This window comes from Parasteatoda tepidariorum, chromosome 11 (assembly GCF_982258835.1).
Source record: "Parasteatoda tepidariorum strain Cologne lab strain chromosome 11, Ptep-v5.0, whole genome shotgun sequence".
NCBI classification, from domain to species: domain Eukaryota; kingdom Metazoa; phylum Arthropoda; class Arachnida; order Araneae; family Theridiidae; genus Parasteatoda; species Parasteatoda tepidariorum.
In genome coordinates, this window is record NC_141765.1 from 22,780,755 (window position 1) to 22,793,295 (window position 12,541).

The 12,541-nt window shown below is 31.4% G+C and overlaps 1 protein-coding gene across 2 annotated transcripts in view; it reads left to right on the forward strand.

The window, feature by feature from the left end:
• LOC107452606 (uncharacterized) overlaps positions 1-10,296 on the forward strand; it is a 39,955-nt gene extending 29,659 nt beyond the window's left edge. For both annotated transcript variants that reach the window (XM_071187580.2, XM_016069133.4), the window contains 3 exons: positions 909-1,030; positions 7,044-7,223; positions 10,040-10,296. In XM_071187580.2, coding sequence (XP_071043681.1) covers positions 934-1,030; positions 7,044-7,223; positions 10,040-10,278 — 516 coding nt within the window. In that variant the 5' untranslated portion in view covers positions 909-933 and the 3' untranslated portion in view covers positions 10,279-10,296. The remainder of the gene's footprint in view (positions 1-908; positions 1,031-7,043; positions 7,224-10,039) is intronic.
• The last annotated feature ends 2,245 nt before the right edge of the window (positions 10,297-12,541 follow it).

The following is a 12,541-nucleotide window of genomic DNA, read 5'->3' on the forward strand; positions in this document are numbered from 1 at the left end:
ATCTAGTAGGGGGTCTGCCTCTGGGGCGTGGCCCCTCGAGGTTCTTAAAGGTAACTATTCTCATGGCACTATTTTCAGGGCTTCTCCACAGATGACCCAGCCATCTCAGCCTATTACTGCGAATTATTTGTGAAATTTATTTATATTTGATTATCTGCAGAGGGGATATCTCCCCTGCTTTGGTAGCCTGACGATCTACGCGCAGGTTCATTATTGGTAAATTAGAAAATGGAAACCAAAATAAAATTTTAAATTAAGTAATAAGTATATTCATTCATATCATACTTTCTTCTTGCTCTTTAAACAATAAATAAAAATAGTCTGAAGTGGTAAATTATGAATTTACTTTTCCACTAAATAAAACCTTGTTTTATATTTTTCTACTTGCAATCAAGTGTCTTGTCATGAAACTTAATTTAAAATTATAATACAGTTTTGCTAGTTTGCTAATAAATAGCAGATGAGAAATATTATTTTTCGTGGGGAGAAACCAAATTTAATTCTTTGATGATAATTACGTTCTGTTACATGTGCATTAATTACAGAAGAGAAAAATTGAACTTTTTGATTGTAAACATCCAAGTACTCTTGTCTCTAATTAATAATTTTTTAAACATTCTATTGAGAAGTGCAGTCGAGCCCTTTAGAAATTCACTTAAAAATACTTTTATTTTTTATGACTCAATTTTTTTTTTTTTTTTTTTTAATTTTACTTAATTCCATTTTCAATGCTTAGGTGATTTCAATGATTGAGATAGTGAAATGTTCTAGAACCTTTTATAATATGAAAAGATTTAAATTTCACATATTTTTTACAAATAAATTAATTTCTTCTTCTGATTCGTAACGCAAAATGAGAAAATAAAAATTTTAAAAAAATATTCACTTAATCTGCACTTTTATTATAGATTGCTCCCATGTGCAGATGAAAATATGCAAGCATCTTTCATAGTTAGGAAAATATGTTCAAGCATTTATGATGAACACTCGTGGCTAAAGGCATTTATTTTAGTATCAACGATTGTTTCAAGTAAGTTTTTATTTATAATATTCATTTTATTTGCAAAAATTTAATAATTAGTAGAAATAATACCAAATATTACAAATTACAGCATAAACTAGAAAATAAAATACTTCAAATCTAAAGTTAATTAATAATGACACCCTTCAATACCCTCTAACAACTGTGTAATCAAAAATCAATAGATTCTTTTAAATTTGGAATTTTTTTAAAAATTAATATTCTGAATTTCTGAAACTTCAGAATTTTATATCTGGCGTTGAACAACCAGAGTTTAGAAGCAATTAGAGTTTACAACTATCAGTATCAACTCTTTATCCTTGCAATTTTGAACCCAACAAAGAAGACAAAGTAACTCCCGCATCAAACATGGGAGAAACTATCTTTCGTGGAGGACTTTTAGATGGAACTATCCTCTCATGGTTAGCCCGACAGCAAAGGGACTCTAATCCATTATCTGTCTACTAGTGGAGATATTTTACGTCGGCACTGTGGATAGTGCGAGCCGGGTGCAGTATTCATATCAACCAGCCATCGCTGGGATTCGAACCTGGAACACCTCATTGGGAGGCGGACGCTCTATCCCCTGAGCCACTCTGGCTCGAAACTTCAGGATCACTCCTTTCATCAATGAACGTTCAGTACGAAAGAGATTCATAGGGTTACTAAAAATTTTAAGATACATCTTTGAATGCCTTATGTAATTAAAAATAAAAATGAATTGATAAATTTTACGAATAATTTTCACAGTGCACATAGTTTACTAAATATAATCTCTTATTTAAAGTAAACATTTCTTTAAAAAAAATATTCTTCATAATATTTGTACTAAAAAAAATTTGCAGAAACAATTTATTATGCCATGATTAAAATTCTTTTGTTGTTGTTCATTTACGTTGCACTAGAGCTGCACAATGGGCTATTAGCGACGGTCTGGGAAACGTTCTTGAGGATTATCCAAAGACATGTCATCACAATTTCGATCCTCTGCAGAGGGGATGGCACCCCCACTTCGGTAGCCCGATGATCTGCATGCGAAGTCGAGCACTTTATGGTAGAATAGTTTAACGAGGACCAATACCGCACACCCTCGGTCCCTAAGCAGACTAATCCAACTGGTCACCCACCCGCACACTGGCTGCAGCCAGTGGTTCTTGGCTTCGGTGATCTGCCGGGAATCGTGTCTTAACTATCAGTTCATTGCGGGACAAAGTTCTTTTGCATTCGAATTAACCTTGAGATTTCTTTTCCCTTTCATGTAGTGAAAACAAAAGAGTTCCGCTCAAGATATGGTTCACAAAATCACAACCTTTCTTGTTACTTTACTCATGATTGCTTAACAGAGGTCATGTTCTTGTACTTTTAGGAAAACTTTAAATAAGTAATAAGTTTTTTTAACATTATAGCATCTTTCTCTCCTCTATACACATACAGAACGTCAATTAAGGACGTCATCTACTGCGTTTTTCTAATAGAGATATCACATGATAAAAGTTGACCGACAAGTAAATCGTAAGCGCAATCGTATTCTTAACCTCCACCAAAAATTGCTCGAAATTGCTTGAGTGATACAGAAATCGCAGTAGCTCGGAATATCAGAAACTGTTTCTCTGCTGCTCGGAACTCACACTTGGACCAATCAGATAGTTTGCATTTTATGACGTGTCATTTCTCTGTGGTGACGTTTACATTTGTAAACATTATGGCAGCAAAAGAGATAGAAAGGGCGATCTGACGTGATTTTTCGTTGATGAAACGGAATTTTAAGCATCAGTTTTAAAATGTAAAACTTCATTGAAAAAAAGTAGCATAGAAGTTATAAAATTTTTATCCCAGACGCAAAAAGGTGGGGGGAATTTGTTTACCAGACGTTGAGAAAAATAACAAAAAATTTCTACACCTTCCGAGCTATCTTTCTAGCAATTACACAACCCTATAGGAAACTCTAAATCGCGAATCACCTTTAAAGTTGAGAATATAGTAGAGCTTAGCTTGTGCTTATGATTATTCATAATTTTCTGTTGCAAGATAACCGTATGAGTAAAAATTTTGTGAAGGGTCCGTTTTTAAAATAAGAAATATTGTGAAGATTCCGTTTATTAAGGAAAAATATTTTGTAATATTTTTCTGTTATAGAATAATTTATGAAGGATAAATTTCATCTAAAACTGCTACTGAACTCATGATTCGAGAAAATTTTGAAAATATAAGAACAAATAGTTATCTTCTTTTAAATTATGTTATTTAAAATAACAGAATAGAAAATTTGAGCAAAATTAGCTAAATAGTTTCTGAATAATAAAAATATGAAATGAAAAAACAAATTAATAAATAGAACGTAAATATTCATTTCTCAAAAACAATTCGTTCGATTCCATTTAAATTTTGAATTTTATTATTTAAAATTGCGTAGTTTAAAATAATGCAAAAATTGTGTACCTTTTAAAATGAAATTTTTTTCCGTCCATAAGGAAATTAAATAATAAAAAATAATTGTTTAAAGTTCTTTTTTACATAAACCATTCTTGGATAAATAAGTTTCATAATTGCGTGCAAAACATTTTTAATTATCTTAAAATGTTCTGGAAATATAACAAAAAAAAAGAGCAGAAAAAAAACATTTTATTGGCGACTCCTGGCATTTTAGGAACATATTGTTCAAAATGCAGCTTCTCTTCCCTAAATTTAAATGGTTCAAAATTTAAATCTGTCGGGAAAAAAACGCGTAATTTATTCAAGAAAAGTACGTTTTATGGCTATTTTCGTAACTTAAAATATCAATCCACAATATAGAGCTTATAAAAGATGGAAAATTTCAAAAAGAATATTCAAATGAAAACTAAACATTAAAGGCCTTGAAAAAAAATTTAATTTTTTAATCTTGAAATTTCAGTTAAAATAATGGTTTTCGTATCGTGCTGTGTATCATAAAAGTTAAAGACTCACTTTTATAAGATATCAAATATTTAAAAATCGCAAGATTTTTTGTTTTTGTTTTATAGAATAAACATAAGGAATAAAACTTACTAAACAGGAAAGGCACTATTTCAGATAAACACTCTAACAGGAAAATCATCTTCTCTTCACACAAATATTTAGCTCGAGCAATTAAAATATTTGAAAAACAGCTAAAACAAGTCATACATTTCGTTCTGTCATCTTTTGCTTGAAATACTTTAAAAATATAAATGACAGGTGATAAATTCGTTTTATAATTATAAACAGACTCGTTTCTGGCGATGAGAACCCTTCAAGTCTGAAAATTATCTACTATTCTAAATACAAAAATAAAAGACTATAAATTATGTCCGAGTTCAGTTTTTCTTCATAATCGTCGAAGGTTTACATCAAATTTGCATGAAATGGTTTTCTGTTTTTGCAAATTACTTAAAAATTTCTTGTTTTAACTTGAGGGAAAAATTGCATTTCTAGAAAACAAAATGCAGATAAGTTTACTCAATATATAATTATATACTTTGAACTGTACAAACAACTCTTTTTATTATTATTATTATTATAATTATTATTGTAATCATTAATATTATTATCTTTATTAATATGAGTCAACGAAATCGTTTGAGCACAGAAAACAGCAACGATTGGGTACAGACTGAACGTAAAAATGGAATATCCTGAATAACTTTTAATTTAATGATCGGGTTATCAATACGTTAAAAAGCGTTTTCAGTAAACAAAACATATTAAATTTACAATACTTCGGACGGAACAAGCAACTGTTTTTCCGATAAATTTAAGCCAGTGAATCTATTTGTTCAAACATAAAAAAATAACGATTACTTACATAGATTACATGGCGAGGGGGGAGGAATAGCCTGAATAACTTTTGATCTTATGATCAGATTATCACAGCGTTAAAAAGAATTTAGAATAAGCAAAATGCATTAAATTTACAATACTTCAGACTATAAAAGAAATTTTGTTTCCTAATAAATATGAGCCACCGAATATATTTGCGTGAAGGAAAAATGACAATATTATATATAATGCAGTACGGTTCCCAGTAGATCACTGAAGTCAAACATCACTTCTTGCGTTCAGTGAGGGGGAGAGCGACCACATTGATCAGCATGAGAAGGAACCGAGGATGTACGGTATAGGTCCTCATTAAACTATTATTCCGTAAAGAGCTCGACTTAGCGAGTAGGTCAACGGACTACCACAGCGGGGGTACCGTCCCCTCAGCTGAGGATCAAAGTTGTAATTGCAAAATCTTCCTCAGAGATGTTTCCCAGACCATCACCAGTAGGCCATTACAGCAGCTCTAATGCGACATAAATAAAGTAGTACTGCTTTAAACCATCAGGATTTCTCATGAGTGCGTCATGCATCTAATCTGACCCCCACTAAACAACAATGAAAGAAATGGCCACATTCATTTAATAGTAAAAGTAAATTATATCTGCCACATCACTTTATTTCTAAAATAGCCTAATCGTTCAACAACGGTGTTTTCAGGTCATGGATGGTTGTCGGGGAAAAATTGAGAGCTTCAATCAATCTTTCCAGATCCTCTTAATCAGTTTCTATAGAATTCAGGCCTGAAAATTTAGTGACCAATTCATCCAACGAATATCTTCCCTTTGTAGAAATCGTCGACTTAACAAACTCTATGTGCAGCAACGTTGTCATTCATTAAGAGGAGTCTTAGATTTACGTCGCACAAAAGCTGCACAATGGTCTATTGAAGATGGTCTGAGAAACATCCCTAATGATTCGAAGACATGCCAATACAATTGTGATTTCCCTGCAGAGAGGACGGCTCCCTTGCTTTGGTAGTCCGACAACCTGCGTACGAAGTCGAGCCCTTGATGGCTGAGCAATTTAACGGGGACCAATCCACACACCTTCAGTCCCTTCCATTTGCAAGCTGATCAAAATGGTCACCTACCCGCTGACTGAGTGCTGCCAGTGATGTTTTACTGGTAACCGTGCATTTACGAGTCTTAGGGCGGCTATTCTCAGTACGCATATTGATCCGATTCGCGTATGTGGTTCGTGCATGGAAGAACAGTTTCTCTTTTATGTAATTTCAGATTCACAGACGCGTGAAGGAGAATCGAATGCAATGCGAATGGACCCTATTTGCAATATGGATGGTGTTTTCAGTAGAAAAGTAAACAATAACAATCTCGAGCTCGGGACCTACTCTAGTTCCGGTTAAAAAGTTTGCAGCTGCTTACTACATGTTATTCTGATAGGCGATGTTTTCAAACGGATAATTTTGTTTTCAATAAAAGAAATAAATTAGATAATTTCTGAGCTCAAATCTGCTGTATTTCATAAGATATTAATGTTTTAATGTAATTCTGGGGAGTTTGGAGTGAAAATTTGTTTTAGTTATTTCGTTATTTATTATTAAAAAAGGTGACATGGTTGCTAGATTTTGAATTACTCGCTTTTTTGGCAGTCTTGATTTGGCATCTTTCCATTTGTTTATTACTGTTTGTTCGTGTTGCAAGCTGTGCACCATCTTACATTAGTGTTAACACTTTTAGTATTGTAAACACAAGTATTGTTAGCATTGTAAACATAAGTAATAAGAAACCAAATGCATTGTTTGCAGGAATCTCAAAACACAATGATGCCAAATGGCTTTAAAATACAACTGAAACAGTAACCCGGAAATTTAGGCAGTCCCGAGCTTGCAGCGTTCCCTAGTGTAGAAAACACCATCCATACAGCAATCCAAATTTCATTAAAATCGGTGCAGTAGTTCTGCTGTTGTTGTTGTTGTTAATTTACGTCGCAATAGAGCTGCACAATGGGCTATTGGCGACGGTCTGGGAAACATCCAGTAGTTCTGCAGATACTCGACTACGTCAGCAAGTCCCCTTTTTTGAACTTTAATATTGAAATTTTGATCCAGTTACTTTTTACACAAATAATGAGTTCTTGAAGAAAAATGCTATCTTAAGTGTTGATAAATGCTTAATATGTTTATTTTTACAAGAAATTTTATTTTCCGATTAAGGAAATAATATTTTCTTAACATTTTTAACAGGTAGCAGTGGCCTAGATTGCTTTAAATGTGTATCAGTAGGTGGTGACAACCAACCTTGCGAGGATCCTTTTCATAACAATTACACTAAAGACATTTTAGAGGCACCTTGTTGGGCTGGCAGAAAACAAAGAGACGGAGTCTTCCCTGCCACAGCTTGTATAAAATTATCTGGAATTTATGGTATGTAAACAAAATATATGGTAGTCTTTAAATACTTGATTACACATTTCAATTTACACTCAAACAGTGTCAAATTTTAAACTTTAAGTTCAACATACTTAATATAGTCTGAATCTTTTTCCAGCAGCATTTCTACTACGACAAGATTTGCTATTTAAAATCAATTCCCTGAATCTATATGGGCCGTCTAAAAAGTTCCCTAAATGGATGGATATCTCAAAAACAACCTAAATTAAAAATTTGATCATGTGTATGCGTAGAAAGTGACCCAAGGAGAAACGGAAACACAAAAGATGTCCAAAAAAATAATTAACGTAGTTTGTTGGCATTCAAAAAGCAGCATCGTTTAAATGATGCCATCCATAGTAAAAGTGTCAAGAAATTGTACCACATAGCAAGATAGTCAGTTAGTTTTTAAAATAGATGCGATATACAAGTTATTATCCTGGTCGCCTATTTCATTTACGAAAATAGAATACCGAAAGATTTAAAAACTCTTAGTTTTTTTTTTTTTTTTTTTTTTTTTTTTTTTTTTTTTTTCTCCATTTCTCCATCTCTTTTTTTCTCCATCTCTCCAGATTACTTGCTTCCATTGATTTTCAGACCATTTAATGTGTTCTTTTGCCCACTTAACTCGTTTTTCGCGTTGCTTTTGATTTAAATATGGTTTTTTCCTTGGAATTCTAGCTTGTAGTCCAAATCCTGATAACCTTCCTCCTATTGTTCTTGAACTTACTGCAATACCCGCTGCATTCATTTCACATCTAATGGCATCTGATGAAATTTTTCTATCTTGAAGGCATAGCCGTTTAATTTTTCTATCGGCAGTAGCACTTGTGCATTTTTTTCGGCCTGATTTGGCTTTATTTTCCACTGATTTCGCTTTTTCATAACGTAAACAGAACTTTCGTACACCAGAACAAGTCACTGAACCACCAACACGTCTTATTCAAAACGATTTGTGTTTGTTTGTTCTACTAAAATGAGCATAACTATTTTTATAATACAGATATTTTAATTCTGTTTTTGTTATTAAATTCTACATTAAATTACCCTCAATTCGATAAGTAAACGTTTGTATTTAAGTGAAAATTAATGTATTCTACAAGCACACAAAGTTGAAAAACATGAAACTTTCAAAAAATGTCCACACTTTTGGCCACCACTGTAATACATTCGATGGCAGGCGAATTGAATCTGATGAATCTAATTGAATCTTATTGAGATTCTATATTATCACCCCTCCTTATACATATTTTATTAGTAAGCATGCATAATGATGATTACATAAAAACAAGAAATGAACTAAACCTTTTTCGAAACACAGTCTAACCCCGTAATAGTGAACGTGGGATATAGTGAACATTCGGTAGTAGTGAACGTTTTCAGTGGTTTTGTCTAAGCTGCTATTCAACTAATATTCTTTTATACGCTTATAGTGAACACCTGAGAAATCGACAGTTCGTTTATAGTGGACTCAATTTTCTTTTTTTTTTCTTTTTTTGCAGCTATTTAAATAAATGATACGAAATTTCGAGTCTATGTGCTTATACCAAAAGTATATCATTACGATTTTTATTTAAAAATGAAATAGCGTTACAAGGACATTATAAAAGAGTGTTAAAATGAGTCATTTCAATTTAATGAATAGTGTTGTGGTTCCGAAAACAAAGTCATGGGAAAACGAATTGGTTGACCAACGACTGTAATTTCTAACTTTTAATTGCACTTTATTTCAAAAAATAACGGAAAACAATAGGTTAAACACTTAAAAAACTCCGAAAAATCACAAAAATTAAAAAGATAAACGTCTAGAAAATGTGTTATAGGGTGACAACCACTTCATTAAATGAGGAATATTTTGAAAGTTATTAAGGATTCTGATAAAAAATTTCGTTACAGGGAGAAATTTGATGTAAGCAAACTTCGTTGTAACGAGACTCTAAACATTTAGTTAGTCAATAATTTATAAAGCAAATTACGTACTATTTCAATCACTATTTCCCATAATAGTACAAGATATTTTCTCGAAGATTTTAGATATAGTGAACTATCGTTTATAGTGTACATATTGATGGGTTCGCAGGTGGTTCACTATAGCTGGATTCAACTGTATAATGGTTGCTCAATTCAAAGATGTGCAAGAATGATAGCATCAAAAATTCACTAACCATAGCAATACCACCATTCAGAGTTATAAAAGAGAGTAAAATAACTTGTTTGTCTGTGTGCGTGTTAAAGTCGTCACAAATAAAGTGAATGTAATGTCGAGCTAAGAAGGATGCATCCACAATAGAATTACGTGAAAAAGTACAATTTATAGAAGATTGCACAATTGTTCTACTCTTGTCAAATTGAGACCAACTCAGATGTCTGGAGCCTCAACTCTTCGATTACCTTTATCATTTTAGCAACTATACTCATTTTAGTAGCTGCATCAATTCATAGGAGATCAACGCGTTTACTTGCCCTGGGACTATAACCAGACACAATACGCCCTTTTACAAAAATTATTACACTATTTGTTCTAGTTAGTGTCCGCTAAAAACAGCAAACGTGACATGAGAAATGTCCGCATTACTCACATCTTCTGCCTCTAAAAACCATACTTCTGGGCTTTTGTTCTGTGTTAAACTCTTCCATCTTAGCTTGCCTTTACATTTACTTAAAGCGCTCTCGTGCGACTTAGCTCCACACCATCTACGATAGGTTTCTCTTGAAGGGTAACGCTTTCATGAGTTCCAGTTCTTATTTCGACAACCCTAAAGCAAATACATATTATACCTTTTTATTTATATTTTTTCTTATTATTTTAGAAGATTCTGGAGAAAAGATGATAGTTCGAGGCTGTGCGCTTGATAGTGGCACTCTTACCATTGATACCGAAATTGTAAGAATGAGCCACTGTGGAGGTTTTTATTTTGACAACCGTTATGTGAGCGGGTGCCTTCAAAGCTGCTCTGAAGATGCTTGTAATTCAAGTACAATCCTCCGTATTTCGTTGTTTTTTTATGTCATATATTTATTCCTATACTTTAAGTTGGTGAAAGATTAAAATGTTCCCCAACAGGCATTTTTGTATTACTTTATTTATAACCTCATAAATACATGATATGTGAGTAACTGCGCACAGACTTTTAAAAATTTATAAGAAAATCGCTGATTCACAGAGGGAACTTCGCCTAGGAGTCCACAAAGATCGAAGTCCATGTTACAGTGGAATGGTGACTTCCCTCAAGTTTCATTTAGGTGAAACATTCAAGGTTGACGAGTCATATTTTGTTGACTAGCGGGAAGGTGTGCAGCGGACACTGTAAAAAAGCTTCCTAATTCACTCTGATCAAAGGTGAAAGTTTTTCCATAACAATTGGGGTTAAACCTTCTGGCTACGAACTCAAATGTCCCAGGTTCAATCTCAGCCAAATAACATTTCGTCCAAATTCTTCCACAAATATATTCTTACTGTATGGTAATAAGTGCAAACAGTAAAAATATGAAAAAGTGACGTGATGGATATAAAAGTTATCAGGTGACCATGTCTCAAACATTTTCCCAACATAAAACTTATAGTCTGGTAGAATAACTGAGACATTTAACATGTGAAGTTTTTCGTGAACTTGCTGATTTACAGTAAAACCATTAATTTTTAAGCTCATACAAGAGGAGAAAGGAACTCAGTGTATAACATATGTGGAAACCTCACAAAAGGTTATAAACGGGCCAACTGATGAACGGGGATTTTTTATTTGATTTAACTAACTAGAATCTTTTAGGGTTCAGCTTAATTATTTTTATTTTTTTTTCTCTTTGAGCCTTAAATTTTTATTTTGAGGTAAAACTACTCAATACATGATTAATCAACTACCTCAAATAGAAAAATATGTTTAAATTGATATATAACATTAAGATGTATGTGCCCTTTTTTATTGAATTAACATTGGAGTGATCATATCAAAAAAAATACAATCCCTCAAAAGAAATGAATTAAAACAAGAGACAAAAGTATTTGTCTGCTTTTTTATTTGAAGAAAACAAAATCAGTTCGCGAATCAAAATTTGAATGAAGACAGATAATGAATAAATATTAGTCATTAGATACCTTTAAAAGAACAGATTACTTTTAAAGAATGGAAAAATATTGAAAGTGAATATTAATGTTATTAAATATTGAAAAGTTATATTTATTTGGGAAAGTTCAATTTTCTTACAAGAAAAAAAAATTCTTACAGCAGCATATAAATTTTAAACGAAAAACTACTAAAATCCTAAAAGAATAAGTTTTAAATTAGTTTAGGCATTGGATGATAATTAAAGATTTACTTTTAATACTTGTTGAAAACTGCTGTTAACTAAATGGAAATTAATTTCTTGAAAAGTAAATTTGTAGAACATGGAAATTTTGATAAATAATTATTAAATAGCTTTAAGAAGTTGGTATACTTAATAAATTTTTTATATAAAAGAATTTTAATTATTTGAAAAATAAAATACTTACTCAAACTGGGCAATCAACAAACAACTTTAACAATAATTTTATTTTAATTCCATAAATTCATACAATTATGCTTTAAGATTTTTAAAAAAATTGCTGCAATGAATATTATTATTAATATTAGTACTATTTTTATCTAATGTGAAAAATTGAGATAAATAAGTTAGTTTATTATTTAAATTCACACGAACGATGAAAATTATAAATTTTTAAAAAAAATATTTTTTAACTCCGCAACTTTAAATTTCTTAAAAAAATTTTTATTGGTTTTTTACCCCTTCTTTTCATAAAACTGTTCTTCTCTTCCAAAATTATCTATAAATGTTTTAATAGCAAAAAAAAAATTCCCAGAAAAGCTTTTTTTTTTCTTTTAGATTTTCATTGAAATTACAAGAATTTATATCTGTAAAATAACATTATATGAATTTAACAAAAAATATTAAGACAGCAAAAGCAATATTTATTTAAACTCGAATCAATATAACATGGATAACAAACATGAATAATTAATATAGATGCATATTTTTTATTTTGAATTTACAAGTTTCATTTAATTAAACATGGTAAAAGTATTTAAGTTTTCAATGAACTGCAGTAAAAGATGGTGTAACCATGCATCTAACATACATTTGCATGGTTATAATAATAGTCTTTATTGCAAAACTGAATAAGTTAAAAGCACAAAGAGCAACCATAAAATTAGATAATCACAGAATGGCTGAGAAGTGTAACATATTATAAGAGTAAAACAAATAACAAACAAAAATAATTATGATGTTTAAAACAATGATAAATATCTAAACTTTTACACAAAAAATTTAAAATA